Below are 19,283 nucleotides of genomic sequence, written 5' to 3'. Positions count from 1 at the left end.
CTCCCAAAGTGCTGGGATTACAAGCGTGAGCCACCCCGCCCAGCCCACTTTTTCTTTTAAGTAATGATGCAGATTTCTAGTTCCATCTTCACTTTGTGAATTCTGCTTGGTCAGATCTGCCACATGGTTGATGCCAGGCCCTTGGACTGAATCACAGCTTTCATGATAACCTTGGCCATATAGGAGAGTATACTCAAGAGTAGGGCCAACTTGGGTTTTTTCTTTCATTTCCTTTTCCTACTGGACAAAGGGAAAATACCCTTGTGTCTTTGCAGGCATGTGGTATACTCACAGATTTTCTCAGCTTTCATTTAACACAACCACACCCACTATAAGGAGAAATTTTGCTTTTTTTGAGACAGCGTTTCGCTTTGTCACCCAGGCTGGAGTGCAGTGGTGTGATCTCAGCTCACTGCAACCTCCACCTCTCAGGAGTGCAAGCAATTCTCCTGCCTCAGCCACCCAAGTAGCTGGGACTACAGGCGCCCGAGTCCACGCCTGGCTAATTTTTGTATTTTTAGTAGAGGCGGGGTTTCACCATGTTGACCAGGCTGGTCTCAAACTCCTGACCTCAAATGATCCATCCACCTCGGCCTCCCAAAGTGCTGAGATTACAGGCATGAGCTACCGCTCCCGGCCGGAATTTTGCTTTATTTGTTTTTCAAATAAATGTTGTTCCCTGTGATTTCATAGAATTAAAAATAATTTTAAGACTAATCTTTTTAGAAGAAACTACTATGATAAACCTCATGAATATAGTAAGTAATGGAGTTCCTGTCCAGAGAAGGGAGAAAGGCTTCTTCCTCCATTGGTCAGGATAAGAGTTAAATATTTTAAAGAAGATCAGAAAACAGAATCATATCTTGTCTTCTCTTAACCTACAGGGAGCTGAGCGGAAAATCAGGGATGAAGAACGAAAGCAAAGCAAAAGAAAAGGCAAGTGTCCTGACCCCAGCTCCCAGTTGAATGCCTGTAAGTAGAAATGGTCCCAGCAAGCTTCAGACCTTTTCCATTGAGAATGGTGGCTGGAGTTTGCACGCAGAAGATAGTGGGTGTTCTTCCTGTTCTGCAGTGTGGCACTGCCTCTTCCTTAGATCAGCAGCAGATGCCAGCTCAGCGGGGGGGTTTTCCTGAGGGCTACAGGATAGATCCCTGGGTTTTCCCGACCTCGGCGTTTTTGGCTCTCAGTTCTAGTTCAGACTCCTGTTTCCAGTCTTGAAAAATGACAACACGTTCTGCGTGAATCACTGTTAGAACTGGGACTTGTCTGGATTTTTTAAAGTAATAATAATGGTCTTGAGAATTCAAGATGTCTTAACTCCAAGTAGAATCATATTTTGTATCTAAAGTATAGTATTTTAATATTTGCAGAATCTATAGGGCTTCTGTTTGGACATTTCACCAGGAAAGCTTTTTCTTTTTTTTTTTTTAACTGTGACCAGTATTCATATTCACAAAATCTTGTATCTAAAATGAAGAAAGTGCTGCTCCGTGCCTGTAGGGTTCCATCTGTAGTACATGGGCTTCTGGCATGCTCTTTCAAATGGTCTGTCTGGCGCAGCAGACATTTGCCCTGCAACACCTTAGTCAGGATTCTCCTACTGGTATCAAAGTGCAAACTCCCAGTCCAGTGACACCTCAGAGAGCAGCTGACTAACTAGGAGACCTCATTACTGAGTACTTCAGGGCCAGATCATTGGGGAAGATGGAGCCTCTAACTTACTAAATTAAAATTGGATGGGCATGCTTACACTTCACCTCATTGTCAAGTTTCTTGGTATGTTCTGAAGTCAGTGGGTCCATGAGTGTTGGAATGTAAATTATTTAATGAGGACAGCTGAGATGAAATTTCTTCCAAATTATGTCTACACAATTATAAATTGTAGCCTTTCCAATGAAAACTAAATACGCTGTGCCTCTGTCGCACATCTTCTGTGGATATGTGTCTGTGTGTGTTTGAAGATACCTTTTCCCTTTTGATTTGATAAGACATTCAGTTGATTTTAGTGGAAATACACACAACAAATTCCTTTACATAAACTGGGATTCTTAGGCAGGCAGCGCGCCCTGTTGTATCTTACAGAGTGCTACACTTGGAGCATCTTACGCAGAGGCGAGCGCTCTGTGGCCTGCATCCAGTCTGTATGTAATCCTTTGACCTTGGCCTCCTCTTTTTTAATTTTTTTTTTTTTTTCAGTTTCTGATGTTAAAGTGCCACTGCTTCCCTCTCACAAGCGAATGGATATCACTGTTTTCAAACCCTTCATTGATCTCGATACTCAGCCTGTCCTCTTCATTCCTGACGTGCACTTTGCCAACTTGCAGCGGGGCACTCATGTAGGTAACCAGGATCCCAGGGGAGGTTACCAGGAAGGAAGGCATGGCAAAAGGAAATTCTTTGGCATTATTCATGGGAAATGGAAGCCAAAATTGAATGAGGTTTGACCAGTTAGTCAGCTCTTTGGAATATTCTGCTGGGGTGACATGATGCCTGTGCAATAAAAATGGTAAGCATCGTTGATTTGAAGGTGCAGTGCAGCCTGTCAGCTTTATTCTGTTTGTATTCATTCATTCATTTGTTCATTTTTCATACCTACATATCCTAGCTCATTTAAAAGATTCTAGAATAGTAGCATAATTTGGAGTTTCAGCCTGTGATCTTTTTAAATTTAACTTGGGGGAATACCTAGGTTAAGCAGCTCTCATAACATAAGAACATCCGAAGGCTTTTCTCACGGTTGCAGTTACTGAGCGTCCTTGCCACGTGTAGTTACCAATGGCCATGTCTTAGCAACTAAAGCTAAATTTTAAAAAACAGCCATGGCCTTTTTTGTGGCAAAGGCTTACAAGAGATAGGAACTTCAGTAGAATGAAGCATGGTTTTATGCTGAGTGCAAATAAATATCAAAAAGACAGTCTTTCATGCACTTTGTAGACAGATTTATAAGGACTAAAGATTTGTCAGAGTTCTTGGGGCCGTGGCCAGTACGTTTAGTTTCTAATGGGAAGCTGGAGGTGAGCAGGGGTTAGCACACTGTTTTTGTGAAGGGCTAGGCAGTAAAGGTTTTCGGCTTTTGGGACCCCATGGTCTCCACTGTGCTGCTCAGCCCTGCCGCACTAGTGCACACATGGCCATAAGCAGCATGTGAATGAATGAGCATGGCTTTGTTTCAGTAAAGACTTTATTTACATAAACTAGCTTTAGACCAGATTTGGCCCAACCATTGAGTTAGAGGAGTTCAAGACATCTGTAAGAATCTGTTATTGAAAAATAAGGTTAAAGGATTTTATATTAGATTGGTCAAATTCAAAATTATTTCCATTTTAGGAATAATTCATTTATGGTCAAACATTTTGAGCATACATTTGAAAAGCAATCTATTCCTTTGGTCTTAGGTCCTTCCCATTGCCTCTGAAGAATTGGAAGGTGAAGGGTAAGATTTATGTTTTGTTTTGTTTTGTTTTAATAATGGAAACCATCTCAAACTCGCAGAAAAACTGCAAGTACAGTACAAAGAACTCATTTTTCCCTGAGCCATCGAGGATAAGTTGCCAACCTGATGGCCCATCACTCCTGAATATCGTGGTATATATTTCCTACCAACAAGGACATCCTCCTGTGTCACAGTCAAGATTAGAGTATCAACATTGCTACATTAGCACCAATAATGTCCTTTATAGCAAAAAAGGATGCAGTTCAGGATCACACATTGTAGTTGGTTGCCATGTTTGTTAATCTTCTTCAGTCTAGAACTAAGCCACTCCTTAACGTTTCTGACCAAACATTTTTGAAGATTACAACCGGTGGTTTGTAGACTCTTCTCAGTTTGCATGTGTCTGCTCCTCTCTCATGGTTAGATTCCAGGCCTGGCAGGGATGTCATAGAGGCCAGGCTGGGTTCTCTGTGTGTCCTAGCAGATGGCGCTTGATGTCAGTTTATCTGTTACTAATGGTGTTCTTTGGTCACTTGATTAAGCTGGTATCTGCCAGCTTCTCCACTGCAAAGTGGCTCCTTTTATAGTAAGTGTTGTCTGGGGAGGTGCATTGTAGCTTTGTAAATATCTCATTCCCCATCAAACTTTCAGTTTACTCATTCATTTATTGCTATCAGTATGAACTCATAGTTTCCTGTTTTATTCAATAAGTTGTGATTCATTAGTCATTTACTTTGATGCTCAGGTTGTCCCAGAATTGGGCTCTGCCTTCCTGTGCCGGGCAGCCCCCTACTCACGCTGCCTAGTGGAGGGGGGCTGACACTACCCCTCTTTGGGCCATCAGAACCTTCTTGATGGCTCTGGGACTTTTTCAACAAGGCAAAGATTCTTTTTGTTTTTATTTCATTTTACTTTTAGAGACAGGGTCTTACTCTGAGGCCCATGTAGGAGTGCAGGGGTGCAATCACAGCTCACTGCAGCCTTGAGCTTCTGGGCTCAAGTCATCCTCCTGCCTCAGACTCCCGAGTAGGTGGGACTACAGGCACATGCCACCATACCCATCTAATTATTATTATTATTATTGTAGAGATCCTGGTCTCAGGCAGTCCTCCCGCCTCAGCCTCCCTCTTTCTGTTATCTACCCTCAGAAAGGTGCATCCTGATGGAGAGAGCCAAGATTACTATGGGAAGTTCATTCCTCAGCATCCCTCTTCCCTCATCCTCCATCCATTCCCAGGGCTTAAACCATCATACTGGGGACATTCATGCCCCACACGTTACCCATTGTGCCTCTCTTTGAAGGCGAGGCCTGCACTGCCCCTTTGATTCTTAGTGTTTCAGCCTTGAGTCTTGCAGGCACTTTCACTAGACGGCTGCTGTGTGCTAGGAACTGAGATGGCAGAGTCTCGGAGGCTCAGCCCCTGCTCCTGAAGTGGCCATTCTGCTCCAAATCCAGCACTCCCTCCCTTCACTTTCAGTTATTTACCTCTTCTCTTGCTCACCGTGACACCACCTGCTGGACCCTCCATGCCAGGTGCCCCTGGTAGCCAGGCGTTCGATCTGAGTTTTTCTTTCCTCAGACTCTCCGTCTGTTCTCACCTTTTGGCTTCCAGGACACCACCATATTTTAAACCCGTGGAATCCTGTGCTCGGATTATACCAGCCTCCTTCCCCTGTTTTTTCTGCTTGAAGGTCCTCGGGTCCCCTCCAGTCTTGACCACACACTTTGGGTACCACACTCAGTCTCACAAAACTTTCAAATATTCCCTCTTCTCTGCCATGTAAAATTTAATTCCTTAGAGCTGAATGATCAGGACATTCACGGTAGAGCTGGCTTCCCGAAATTTCTAGATATGGCTTCCTGTGGGCCATTCTGTTTGAGCCAGGCTAGCCCTGCGTTTTCCTGCTCACACTTCCTCAGTGTTTTGAAACATCATCTCCTTTGTCACTGCCTGTACAAGGTTATCTCAGATCCTACCTCCTCCATAGAGTGTTTCCTGAAAAGAAGCACCCGACAGCCAGGCGTGGTGGCTCACGCCTATAATTCCAGCACTTTGGGAGGCCAAGGTAGGAAGATCGCTTGAGCCCAGGAATTTGAGAACATCCTGGGCAACATAGGGAGAACCCATCTCTACAAAAATAAAAAAATTAGTTGGGCATGGTGGTGTGCACCACTTGGGAGGCTGAGGTGGAAGGATTGCTTGGGCCTGGGTGGTTGAGGCTGCAGTGAGCCGTGATCCATGATGGCACCACTGCACTCCAGCCTGAGCAACAGAATGAGACCCTGTCTCACAAAAAAAACCCAAAGCGCCTCATCTTCAAGAAGGCAGCTTTATCTAATGAGAGTGCAGATACCTGCAGGGAACCTGAGTGTGGTCCCGTGTCTGCCTGTAAATATCCATGAGCCCTGGAGTCAGGATCTTCCTTCAGCCTGATTTTTCATCCACAAATAAGGAAGCTGGACCAGATAAAGAATGAAAGTCATTTTAAATCGAGTTCCATGATAGGCTCTAAAAGACCTTATGTTGATGCAGCTGGTTAAGTTGAATCACTAACGGCATATTTTGGATCACTGCAGCTCTGTCTTGAAAAGGGGGCCGTATGGCACAGAAGATGACTTTGCTGTCCCTCCTTCTACCAAGCTGGCCCGGATAGAAGAACCAAAGAGAGGTGTGTTGGTTTCCATTTCTTAGTGGGAGTTTTAAATCAGAAGTGAGTTCAGAATCTATCAAAAGCATAAATGGTTCAAGCACATTTTTTCCAGTTTCACTTGCTTGGGAATTCTTCCATCAGACTGACATCTAGCTTGAGCTAGGACTTAGAGCAAAGTTCAGAGAAGCCGAAACCTGTGTTCCTTAAGACAGAATTGATATTGGCCGATGCTTGTCATCCTTGATGTGAATGTGGTTTTTATTTTAGCTGGTACCATGGTCTGTTTTCCTCTTTTGCTCATGTGAACTGTATCCTTTTTTTTCTCTCTTTTCCCTTCCTTATTACTGGTTGGGGATTGATTAGTGCTGCTCTACGTTCGAAAGGAGTCAGAAGAAGTCTTTGATGCCCTGATGCTCAAAACCCCATCTTTGAAGGGCTTGATGGAAGCTGTAAGTAGGATCAACTCTGTAATCCCCTGTACAAAATGAAAGGACAAGTACACAGGATTTCATTGAAATACTTTATCAGTTGATCCAAATCCTTCGTCAGACCTTCTGGAGTCCCTGACACCTTTCTCGAGTCGTCGTGCGTCCCACATTTTATCCTCACCCAGGGGTCTTAACTCACATAGTCACTCAGTCATACCTGTTCCACTGAAGTGAATGCATCTGTGATGGCCTATGAAATAGTTTAATTTTTATATATGTGGTTAAAGGGAGATTGCCATTTAGCAAACCACTTAGAAGCTAACAAAATTGATTTTTAATCAAGTACAATCTTAAAAACTTTATACATAAAAACAGTGGCTCCTCAGTCTACCTTTAAAACTCCCAATCCTAGGAAATTACCGAACTTGTATCAAGACCTCACTACAGCCTGTTGCAGAGAAAGCAGACGTGTAACCAGTGATGGCCGTAAGTCCGTCTTACAAGGATCTCAGCATGAGGCTGGAATAAACTGACCCCCTTCTCCCTGTGGGGATATCAGTAAGAGAGGAAACATGGAAGGCTGCTGTGTTAATTTCCCGTTCCAGCTGTGCCCTGGAAAAACGCATGTCATCAGCACTGAGTGCAGATATTTACCAGCCTGTCTCCTAGAGACCATAGAGACCTTTAAGCTCAAAGTGTGTCCATAATTGGGCCAAAAGCATCTACCCCAGCTCCCTCTGATGACTGTAGTGTGTTGAATTCATTTAACACATCTTGATAAAGGGCTTGCTTCATGCCAGGCGCTGTGGCGGGCACTGGAGTTATGAGTGTCAGTGACACAGTGCTGAATGGAGTTTATTTTCTAGTTAGGAAGACACAGACACCAAAATAAGCAAAGAAGTTGAGGTCATTTTTCAGGTACTGATGAGTGCAATGAAGATTAATAAAGCACGGAGATGGGGCATGGGTTTGGGAAGCTGCTGTGCGGTCTCTCAGCCAGGTGCCTCAAGTCCACGGGTGTCACTCAGTGCATCCCTGCCTGCCCACAGCACAGGCAGCGCCGTTCCCACTGTCGCTTCCTGCCTCCTGGGATGTCCCCTGGGTTTCTCTCTTCTTGCCTTTTGATGACCCTTCATCATGTCTTAAGAATCATGCAAACTGGCCAGGTGTGGTAGCTCACACCTGTAATCCCAGCACTTTGGGAGGCAGAGGCAGAAGGATCACCTGAGGTCAGGAGTTCGAGACCAGCCTAGCCAACATGGAGACACCCTGCCTCTACTAAAAATACAAAAAATTAGCCAGGCTTGGTGGCAGGCACCTGTAATCCCAGCTACTTGGGAGGCTGAGGCAGGAGAATCACTTGATCCAGGGAGGTGGAGGTTGTAGTGAGCTGAGATCCCGCCACTGCACTCCAGCCTGGCATAGCAAGACCCCATCTCAAAAAAAAAAAAAAAAAAAAAAAAAAAAAAATGCAAATTCTGATTACAGGGAAAGAGGAGAGTGAAGAGGATGCAGAATTACTGGGCCAGCATAACTCTTCATGGCTCACAAGGAACTCATAACAGGTCTTATATGTCAGAACACAAAGTATTATCATCCACTGGTACAGAAAAGAAAAAGGGTTTGTGTGGTGAGAACTCGGAGCTGGGGTCTGGTCTGAAACACATGTGTTTGGAAGGTTGGTGGGATCTGCAGGTTCGCCACCTGAGGCTCCGTTTCTCAGTGCCACCTTGAGCTTTGCTCTGTGGCTTGAGGTGAAGCTAGTGATGTCAACCTGAGGATGGTCTGGATGACAAGTGTAACGTTTGATCTAGAGTGAATCACCTGTTTGTCCTTGGAGCAATTCACCCATTCTCTTTAAAAATACTAAAAATAGCCTCTGTGTCCCAAAAGGAAGACAGCCACAGCTCCCCAGATGCTCATTACAGTGAGGGGCAGCGGGGCTGAGGAGAGGTGGAGGCCCCCAGCACACAAGCTGGGGCTTTTCCATGTCTTTGTGTCTGCGTTTTTGAAAAACAAAAAGTCGAGTGACTATGCATATATATATATTTGTTGTTCGGTTTCTAAAGCCTTGATACAGGGTTTTGTAATTATTTTTCTTTCCTCTTTTAGATCTCAGACAAATACGATGTTCCCCATGACAAGATTGGGAAAATATTCAAGAAGTGTAAAAAGGGGTAAGCAGCCACTGTTTCCTGTGTACCTCGGAAAGTGCTGATGCCCCCCGCAGTGCTAGTGTGACGCACCCCCCAGTGCTGTTGACACCCCCCAGCACCAGTGTAACACACCATGCACACTAGTGACACCCCCCTGTGCCAGTGACACACACCCTGTGCCAGTGTGACGCGTGTGCATTGTGCCCAGTCCAGAAGCAGCCAAAGAAACCTGGGTGCTAGAATGTGGCTTTTCTAAATTATATATGAAATTACTTAGATAAAATTGATCTGCCTTGAGGAGATCTTTGTGTATTGTTTCTCCAACTCACCTTCTTTGCCCTCATGCCTGGCAGCAGTGCCATGGCTCCACACTCCAGGGTGTGTGGCCAGCACCACTGAGGATGGCCAGGGCAGCACCTCCATGTGTCGAGCCTGTTGGAGCCAGGCACTGGGTTGGGCACGTCCCACGGTGCTGCACTTGGTCTTCACGTCTTCTTTCTGAGCTGGTCTTAGGGCTTGTTCATAGTTTATAGACAGGTGGCTGAGGCTCAGAGTTCAAGAGGCTCTTCGGGGCTGTGGTTGATATCCCCTGCCTCTACAGCCCGTGCCCTGCTCTACCCTCCTGCCCAGGATCCTATTTCCAAGTTATATCACATTGCTGCTTTGTCCAGAAATTAGTATTTTTAGTGTTTTTTTTGCCTGTCTGTGATGTTTGGCATGGATAAGCAGTGGCTAGCATACGAATTTTTTGGCTTAGTTTTAAAACAAATTCTAATGGGAAATTTCTAGATGGTTCTAGTGGAAAGAGTTGGACTTAATAGTAGTTAATTTATTTTTATTTTCTTTTTGTATTCTTTATTTTTGTTTGGTAATAGTAGTTCATTTAAACTTTAAGGCTCACTTGCTGGAGTGTGTAATTTGTCAGGGGGCTGTGACTTCACATCATGTAAGTTAATGTTATTGATGTGCTTTTGCTTTATTCGTTTAGAGATGGTTTCACTCTATCACCCAGGCTAGAGTACAGTGGTACAATCAGAGCTCACTGTACCCTTGAACTCCTGGGCTCAGGCCGTCCTCTCACCTCAGCTTCCCAAGTAGCAGGGACTACAGGCATGTACCACCATGTCCAGCTAGTTTTTAAAATTTTTCTGTAGAGGCCGGGCGCGGTGGCTCACGCTTGTAATCCCAGCACTTTGGGAGGCAGAGGCGGGTGGATCACGAGGTCAGGAGATTGAGACCGTCTTGGCTAACACGGTGAAACCCCGTCTCTACTAAAAAATACAAAAAATTAGCCGGGCGTGGTGGTGGGCGCCTGTAGTCCCAGCTACTCGGAGAGGCTGAGGCAGGAGAATGGCGTGAACCCAGGAGGCGGAGCTTGCAGTGAGCCGAGATTGCGCCACTGCACTCCAGCCTGGGCGACAGAGCGAGACTCTGTCTCAAAAAAAAAAAAAAAAATTTCTGTAGAAATGGGATCTTGCTGTATTATCCAGGCTGGTCTCAAACTTTTGGGCTCAAGTGATTCTCCTGCTTTAGCGTCCCAAAGTGCTGGGATCACAGGTATGAGCCAAGTACCATTTACCAAGTGACTACTATTAAATACATGCTGGAAATAAGAATCATAAATAAGCTAGTATATTTCATTTTCCAAATGCTGTGATATAAATATATCACCTGATTTCCTCCTAACTCAATTCTCTCAACAATCCTATAAGATAGGTACTATTATTATCCCCATTTTATAAAGGAGGAAGTTGAGGCTTAAGGAGATTTAAATAATTTGCCTCACATGCCGCAACTAGTAAGTGGGAGAGCTAACAGTTAAATCTAGACCTGACTCCAGAACCAAGTGGCGGTGAAGTTGGTTTTTCTTGTCCCTCCCGATCTAGGATCCTGGTGAACATGGACGACAACATTGTGAAGCATTACTCCAATGAGGACACCTTCCAGCTGCAGATTGAAGAAGCCGGGGGGTCTTACAAGCTCACCCTGACTGAGATCTAAAGGCCTGCGGGCCGCAGCTCCCCAGGAGTTCAGTGCAGGCGTTTCTGGATCTTATGGTTTGGCAAGTGCAGGTAGCCGCAGTCAGCCGTGTCGCCAGCACAGGCCTATGTCGAGGGAAGCGGTTCCTTGCAGGTTGGAGGCGGGGCTGCATCTGGCTTGGTGGTAGCATTTAATCTATTGCATTGGCATTTTCAGATGAAAGAGAAATCCATATACCATTATGTTTGAATTTCCTGATATATACAGGATTTAAAGTGAAAACTTTATTCCAAGAGTTAACAGAGTCTCTGGGAAGCTTTAGGACGTCTGCTACGTTACTTATCAAAATATTGGGATATCTGCCTTGTGCCTACAATGTCGTGGGCCTGCTCGCTAGCAGAAGTCAGAAAAGGCTTGGCTTTAAGGATGTCGTGCCCTTGCCTGAATTCAGTACAACTCCACTGCCTCACGTTAGCGGGAGCGCACCTGAAGAGTACAGGGGTGAGCCCGCTCTCCCCTACCCTCTCACTCTCCAGCAGATGTTTACTAAACAGGGCATGTTACTGAAATCTTCCTTTGCGACTTTCTCGGACATATCAACTGCCTTTCTCATGAAGAATTTTAATGGGTTACAGTATGAAATCAGTTAAGATAAAGCTGCATTGTATATAAGTGCAATATATTTTTGAAGGTCTGTAAATGTGTACATACATGTCTTATATAAATATATAATATATAAATATGGTGTCTGTGTACATATAGTGAAGATACGCAGTAAGAGCTACCTTAAAGACTTTCCCTAGACAAAGGTTAAGTTATTTTTGATCGTGTATACCAAGCAGATAGAATACTGTGCTTAGTGGAACTCGCTAAAAACCTTTTTCTCTGTTTTTCCAAACACAGTCATTCTGTAGCAGAGCAAAACCTTCTCAAATGACAGAGATTCTGTTTGCTGTTGAGAATGTTGTTACTTGGATTTCTGCACTGTTTAACAAATGAAGTAAAAGAAAAACACTACTGCAATCATGTCTTTTGTTATGCTAGTATCAGTCAGATGCACTTAGAGTGAAGAAACACTGTAATTACAGCACACAGATTGCAAGTATTGCGTACCAAGTGATACAACTCGAAATGCAGTTCTCATCTTCCTGTTTTGAGAAATGATTATTTTATCATGCATCAGAGCCTTCGTGCTTTGATTATCTGGTATGTTAACAATTCTGGAAGACATTCATGAATTCATAAGAATACGTTACTGTGGCAGGGGAACATTTTGTACACATTTAAGTATATAAAAATACTAAAATATGTAATTTTATAACAAAGTCATGGGTATCTTTAGGTTCAGGGAACTAGACTAGGTCTTTTGTGTAAATGGACTGGTAGTTACAGTCTTGGGTTAAAGTATTCTAATGAAGTATGGGAACTAAATTGCTGGTTTTCTAAGATAAGATATGGGATATGGGTCATATAACTTTTATATTTTTTATGAAATTGATTTTGTCTTGTGTGTTATTTTTAATTGTATCATTGAAGATGTATTTTAAAACAAAGGGATTAAATTTTATATGTCTATTTCGTAATATGTCATTTCCTGTTTTTCAATTTGACTTTGCATTGCTCAGTAAAACATGAGAGCTGAAAAGCATCTCATTGCTAGCACTTTCTGCTTATTTCTTAATATGTGCACTTAGGTTGTTTTCTTCATGTTAACTTTTCCTTACTGATGCCTGAAATGATCCACGTAATTGTTAAGTCAGGGATCCCTGAATGATTTTCCAATTCTTACCAAAATTTAACCACTAAAGCTGAAGATAAATGCTTTCATACCTAAAATCTTAGTATGCTTAGTGTTTAAAAGCCTAACAGAAAACATTTAGTTAAAAAATTTACCAATATTTAAATCATCAGAATCTCTAAAACAGGCGTCCTGAACATATTCCAGGGTAATCCAGGGCCTAAATATGATAGACGCTAGGATATATTTTTAATGGATACATGATCAGATTAATGAAGTAAATTCCCTGTTAGGGCTCCTGGGACATCTGCACTTTTCACAGTAACCCTCGGGCGAAAGTCGAGACTCTCCTGCAGCCTGGGTTCCCGTTCACTCAGTGGTTCCAGAGTCCAGCTCCACACAGGAAGCCTGGGGACCCGGCCGGCGCATCCTCTCCGTGGGAGCCCTTCCTCACACCGTGGGTTTCCTTCACCCCCTGGCTTCCTGGGACTTACCTTTGCCTCAAAACTCATCTCTTCCCGGGCCTCCCCAGGGCCATTACCTCTGCTTCCTCAGCCCAGCACCCACTCACTGCTCTCACGGCTCCAAGTGCTGACAGACACCTGCTGGCCCTCTTCGCAGTCTCTCGTTTCCTGGAGATTAGGTTTTGGTGTCTTAGTCAGCTTTGGATCTCTGGCACCCAACCCAATGCTGGTTACATAGCCGATGCTCAGTGAATGATTCTGTAATGATAAAGTAACTAGTTTATCATGGGAACTGCCTTCAAGTAACACAGTCACTTGCAAAACATCAGCAAGGAGTGTTTTTAGACATTACAAGCCCAGAAATCAGTCGGGGATGGACTTGGACCAGTAGGCCACAGAGCAGGACCAGTAGGTGGAATTGTCTGGGACTCAGGTGTGTGCCACTGTGCCTGGATTTCTGGCCTGGATCTTTGCAGTAACCCAACTGGACTCATCATTTCCATCCCTGGGCCCCTTCGTTTTATTCCTAATCTAAGAGCCATGATGATTCTTCTAAAATATAAATTAGGACTCTGCTCAGAACCCTGCAGTAGCTCTCTGCTTCACTCATAATGTAGACGGGATCTGTCCTCCGGCCACTGACCTCAAATTACACGATAGCTGAAGGTCCTGCAGAGTTAGGCCTGCTGAGGTTACGTGATGTCGAGAGCAACTGTGGGCATTCGGGTAAAAAACCCCTTTGACTCTTAGTTTTCCGTTGCTGAAAGTCATGTTGGAGACGTTTGCCCAATCTTGGTCATGTTTCCAAGAAGAAAGACTCGTTTTATGAGCCCCATGGGATATTGATGGTATTAATAACAAGATGAGTTGAAGGCTGAGTGTCAGGATTGCCATTCTTAGCAAATACTTCTTTCTCCCTATTAAAATTCATCAGAAGCAGTTCACTTGCAGCTGGCAGGGCCAACGATACACCTTCAGTGTCCCCCCTCGGGCTCTCCTGGATTCCTCAGCCCGGCATTCACTGTGTGAGGGGGTCTGGTCTTCAGCAACTGTGGTCACCTTTCCAGCCCACAGGGCGTCAGTCAGCCCATCCCATTGCCGAGAGTGCAGGAAAGACCTGGAGAGCAGGGGGTAGCATCTTCCCCAGACAGCATTAGGAGGTTACGTGAATGTCAAAGGGTATAAAACAACCCCTGCAAAAATGCAGAGGCCACCTTAGTAACATTTCTAGGGGACCAGCAATCTGGGGCATGTAACAGATCCCGTACAGGGTGAAGGACAAGTGTTGCGTGCGCCCTCCACCCGCTCCAGCTCTTTGTTCCCCGCCACCCCCTACTCTCCAGCCTCCTTCACCTGCTGTATTTTTTCCCATCACATTTATCACTCTCTAACCTGTTATCTATTTTACTTGATTATTGTACTTACTGCTTGTCATTTGCCTTCCTTTGCTAGAATGTTCCCTCCACCAGAACAAGGTTTTTTGTCTGACCTGTTTGCTGACAAATCCCAAATGCTCAAAATATGCCTGGCACCTTGTAGATACTTGTGTGCATACCTCCTATTAGCCCTCCAGGTCCTCTCTCCACTCCTGTCCCCGGGAGGCTCGCCTGTGGGGCCCACACCAACCCCTGTGGGTTGGGGAGAGATGGAAGGAGAGCGAGGTCAGGTATTGATTCCCCACCTCTCACAGGCCTCTCAAGCAGGGTGTTCCCGAAGCCCACTGTGCCTCCTCTGTAGAACTTTCCATGTCCTCGCAACCACGTCTTATTCCCTCAGGAATTAGGACGCTAGCCCTGCAGGTTCCCCTCCATTCCCATCTTGGGAAATAGTCCCTTAAAGAAGCCCTTCTTGAATTATCCTCTTTTGAATGTGCCATGTTTTCGTGTCGCAGTCCTGGTTGATACAGTGGTCAATACATTTTCACCAACTGAATGAATGATGTAAGTTCTGGTCTGAGTCCAAAGGTCTCTTAGTGCAGAGTATCTTCTATTGGCCTTTCCAGATCCCCTCTCCACCCTTCTCCCCGAAAGGGTCACCTGTGGGGACCACACCAACCCAAAGACTAAAGGCCCCTTAGTCTATCCCACTCCCCACCCAGTTCTCAGGCCTTCAGACTCTGACTGACACCATCCGCTTTCCCGGTTCTCCAGCTTGCTGACAGCAGATCTTGAGGGGACTTCTAGGCCTCTAGAATCGTATGAGCCAATCCCCATCGTAAATAAATACAACATACTGGTTCTGTTTCCCTGGAGAACCTAGCACAGATGTGGTTCCCAACATGGCTTCAGACGAACAGAAGTTTTCCAAGCTGGTTCTGAGGTTTCCAGACCTGGCTCTCTAGATGGATTAGATTTAAAGGTGCTAATGACACCATTTCAATTAGTAAGGAGAACAGCAGTAGTCCATGGTGTGAACTGTTTATAGTGATACACAAAATATCTGTATTGAATACTCCTAATCAACCACTTGTAAAAATCAAGAAGCTAAGTGATTCTGTGGATAACTTCAAACATTTTTTTGAAGACTAAGAAATATGGCATTGGTTGGTTGGTCCTAATGTCACCAGACAAAGTGGCGAAAGAAGATGAGCTCAGGGATTCAAATTCCCACCCCAAGCCAGCTAGGTTTCCCTCTGGCCCCCCCCCCCATGTCTGTGTCCTCTTGTGTCCAGAATTGGTGGGTTCTTGGTCTCGCTGACTTCCAGAATGAAGCCATGGGCCCTCCCGGTGAGTGTTACAGTTCTTAAAGATGGTGGGTCCTGAGTTTGTTTCTTCAGATGTTCAGACATGTCGGGAGTTTCTTCCTTTGGGTGGGTTCGTGGTCTCACTTCAGGAGTGAAGCTGCAAACCCTTGCGATGAGTGTTACAGCTCTTAAGGGTGGCACGTCCGGAGTTGTTCATTCCTCCCAGTGGGTTCCTGGTCTTGCTGGCTTCAAGAGCAAAACTGCAAACATTCATGATCAGTGTTACAGTTCATAAAAGCAGTACACACCCAAAGAATGAGCAGCAGCAAGATTTATTGCAAAGAGCAAAAGAACAAGACCACCACACTGTAGAAAAGAACCCCAGCAGGTTGCCTCTGTAGGCCCCCACCCGTGGCCTGCTTTTATTCCCTTATTTGGCTCCACCCACATCCTGCTGATTGGTCCATCTTACAGAGCGCTGATTGGTCCATTTTACAGAGCGCTCATTGGTCCATTTTACAGAGAGCTGATTGGTCCGTTTTGACAGAGTGCTGATTGGTGCATTTACAAACCTTTAGCTAGACACAGAACGCTGATTGGTGTGTTTACAATCCTTTAGTTAGAAAAGTTCTCCAAGTCCCCACCCGTCCCTGCAGCCCAGCCTGTTTCACCTTTTACTGGCACTCGCCGGGGTCTTTGCAGCACCTAGCCCAGGCACTCTGGCAGCCCAGAGGGAGCTCGTCCCCGACAACCAAGAGGAAAAGAGTTGGAAGCAAGAAAGACGGAGACCCGCCATCGTGGCCAACGACCCCGTGAAGAGGGAACGGCGGTCCACGCACGGGACCCAGCCTCCAATCAAGCCCAGCAGGCGCCAGCCGGCCGCGCCGAGTGCGGGGGCCCGCAGGCCCGCGTCCACCCGGAACCCGCGCCGGCCCACTAACGCCGCGCGCAGCCCTGGCTCCCGCCCGCGCCTCTCTTTTCACACTTCCCCGCGAGCAGAGGGAGCCGGCTCCGGCCTCGGCCAGCCCCACAGAGGGGCCCTCATAGCTCAGCGGCGGGCTGAAGGGCTCCTGGAGCGGCCAGAGCGGACCCTGAGGCCGAGGAGGCGCCGAGTGCGAGCGAGGGCTGCTAGCAGGTTGTCACCTCTCACCGTGGGGCCTGTGTGGGTTGGTGGAGTCCCTCCCCTGTCACTGCAGACGGGGCACAGGGAGAGCGTGGCAGCCAGCAGGGTGGCTCAGTTGCCAGGCGCCCACATGAAGCACTTGGCTCTGTTCACATGGCTGGTCTTGATAAGAGAAAGCAGATGTCCTGCGGGCCATGCAGGCTGGGAGTGAGGCTGCCAGGCTGCTCCTGAGACCAGTAGCCCCTCTGGAAGCATCCCCTGAGGGAGAGACCAAAGAAGAGGAGAACCCCGCCCTCAGGCTGCTGCTGCACCTTCAGGCAGACAGGACAGGGCTGACCAGGCAGGATCGTCATCCCCAGGGCTGTGGACAGTGACTTGTCACAGCAGCAGACAGAGTGGCAATCTTTCGACTGTCCCCAGAGCCCTGCACGGTGTACAAAGGCTGTGCCCTTTCCAGTTTCCATCCCACACCCAATACCCAACTCCCCCTTTTTTTTTCTGCTCTGTCACCCAGGCTGGAGTACAATGGCGTGGCCATAGCTCACAGCAGCCTTGATGAACTCCTGAGCTCAGGAGATCTCCTGCCTCAACCTCCCAAGTAGCTGGGACTACAGGGTCAAGCCTAGCTTATTATTTTTATTATTATTATTATTTTGGAGAGACAGGTTCTCACTACGTTGTTCAGGCTGGTCTCGAACTTAGCCTCAAGCAATCCTCCTGCCTTGGCCTTCTTAGTGGCTGGGATTACAAATGTGAGCCACTGTGCCGGGCTCTTTGTTTGTCATTTTTGTTCTTTTGGATCCATCCTCAAAGCAGGGTGCGCCCAGCTCAACAGTGCCTGAGGACTGCCCCCTCTGCCTGAAGCCACCGCCTCCTCGGAGGCCAGGGTGACTGCTGCTTTCGTTCCAGCTCCCTGGGACTTGAGAGGGCTCTTAGTGCCTCCTCAGCCCGATTTCTAATCTGGTAGCTGTTCACAGGCAACTTTTGGAGGGTGGGGTGGCTCTGGCCTGCAGACGCGGAGGTGCTATGCAGTGAGATCATCGTCCTCATATTTTAATTCTTTAGATATGCTGTCCTTTAGTTTAGCATATTTTAAACAACAGATTTAACGTCTCTGTGTAATCCAGTCTCTGGGATATTTCAGGAAGTTTCTGTTGATTTCTCCCCTGTACATGGGCCATAATTTTTTGTTTATTTGCATGTCTGGTAAGTTTTTGTTAATAACTGGACGTTTTAGGTAACATAATGTGGCTACTGTGGAAATCAGATTCTCCCTTTACCCAGGTTTTCTGGCTGCAGTTTTGTTTGGTTAGTGACTTCTCTGGATTAATTCTGGAGTCTGCTTTCTGTGTTGTGTGTGGACCCTGCAATCTCCACTCAGCAGTGCGGTGGGTGGCTAATGATTGGACAGAGATGGCCTTCGACGCCAAAGCTTCCCAGTCCTTGCCAAGGGCTCCGTGGGATGATGGGGGTACCTTCAACACTCAGCCAGACCAGCGGCATCTCTGCCCTGGCCTGCACTTCCTGCTGCTCAGAGCCTCAAGGTCACCCAGAAGTGAGATCTCAGCTGCCCCAGGTCCTTCCTGAGCACTTGCACAGCCCAGGAATGTGCACAGCCTCCCGGGTGCCTGGGAACGTGCACGGCCTCTTAGGAGCCCAGGAACACGCTGGAGCCTCTGAACGCACCTCTGCACTTTTCACCGCCCAGTTTTTCCTCCTAAGCCTTTTGGTGAGCCCAGTGTCTACTCCAACGGCCATGTGCCTCCTCAGCCATGAAATTAGGCAATTTCTTCCACATCATTTTTGACAAATCCCCTTGAGAAAAAGGCTTTTCTTACTGGGGGAGCTCCCAGGCAGGTCAAATGAGGGCGGGCTTACAAGTAGGGTTCTCCAGGGAACCGCCAGACGGCGAAATAACGACAGTTCTCAGGATTAAGCCTTCGAAGGAGTTCCAACCCCGATCTGCCACTCCCAGAGCTTCCAGGCTGCTGGGTGTTGATGTGATTGTGGCTTTTGGTTTTCAAGGCTCCCGCAGGAGATGAAGAATACAATGGATACCACTCAGCAGGAGAGGAACAAACCACGACCACACAGAGACACGAATCTCAAAATAACTGCGGAACTCAAGAAGCCGGACCAAAAGAACACATTCCATGTGACCCATTCGTCTACAACTCTAGAAAATGCAAACTGATCTATGGTGACAGAAAGATGGGAGGCTGCCTGGGATGGGGGCAGGGTGGGAGAGAGGGAGTAAAATGGGGCTCGAAGAACCCTTTGAGGGTGATGATGGAGATGTTCAGTATCTGATGTGAGGACAGTTTCAGGAGTGTAGACGTCAAAACTTACCAAATGGTATAATTTAAGTAGGTGCAATTCATTGTATATGAATTATATCTCAATGAAGCTGGGTTTTTTCATGAAAAGATGACCTGGATCTCTCTCTACCTGAAAACAGCTGTCTCCGTCTCCTTCTCCTGGCTTCCCCCAGTTCCGGTCTGCCTGCATCCAGAGTTGGCAGGACCCTGTCTCTGTGTGAGACAGCAACTCCCAGTGGGTCCCTGTGGACACGGCTCTGCCCTTGCCCACCTCTGCCTGCACAGCTCCCCAGCGAGAGTGCCCCCT

The 19,283-nt window shown here is 46.5% G+C and overlaps 1 protein-coding gene across 1 annotated transcript in view; it reads left to right on the top strand.

The window, feature by feature from the left end:
- Window positions 1-12,228, top strand: part of GRHL1 (grainyhead like transcription factor 1) — a 51,640-nt gene extending 39,412 nt beyond the window's left edge. The window contains exons 10-16 of the mRNA XM_055254341.2: window positions 885-936; window positions 2,198-2,337; window positions 3,397-3,434; window positions 6,013-6,104; window positions 6,450-6,535; window positions 8,627-8,691; window positions 10,557-12,228. Of these exons, the coding sequence (XP_055110316.1) occupies window positions 885-936; window positions 2,198-2,337; window positions 3,397-3,434; window positions 6,013-6,104; window positions 6,450-6,535; window positions 8,627-8,691; window positions 10,557-10,671 (588 nt within the window). The 3' untranslated portion in view covers window positions 10,672-12,228. The remainder of the gene's footprint in view (window positions 1-884; window positions 937-2,197; window positions 2,338-3,396; window positions 3,435-6,012; window positions 6,105-6,449; window positions 6,536-8,626; window positions 8,692-10,556) is intronic.
- The last annotated feature ends 7,055 nt before the right edge of the window (window positions 12,229-19,283 follow it).

This window comes from Symphalangus syndactylus, chromosome 18 (genome assembly GCF_028878055.3).
Source record: "Symphalangus syndactylus isolate Jambi chromosome 18, NHGRI_mSymSyn1-v2.1_pri, whole genome shotgun sequence".
NCBI classification, from domain to species: domain Eukaryota; kingdom Metazoa; phylum Chordata; class Mammalia; order Primates; family Hylobatidae; genus Symphalangus; species Symphalangus syndactylus.
This window is presented reverse-complemented; position numbering and strand designations above follow the sequence as displayed.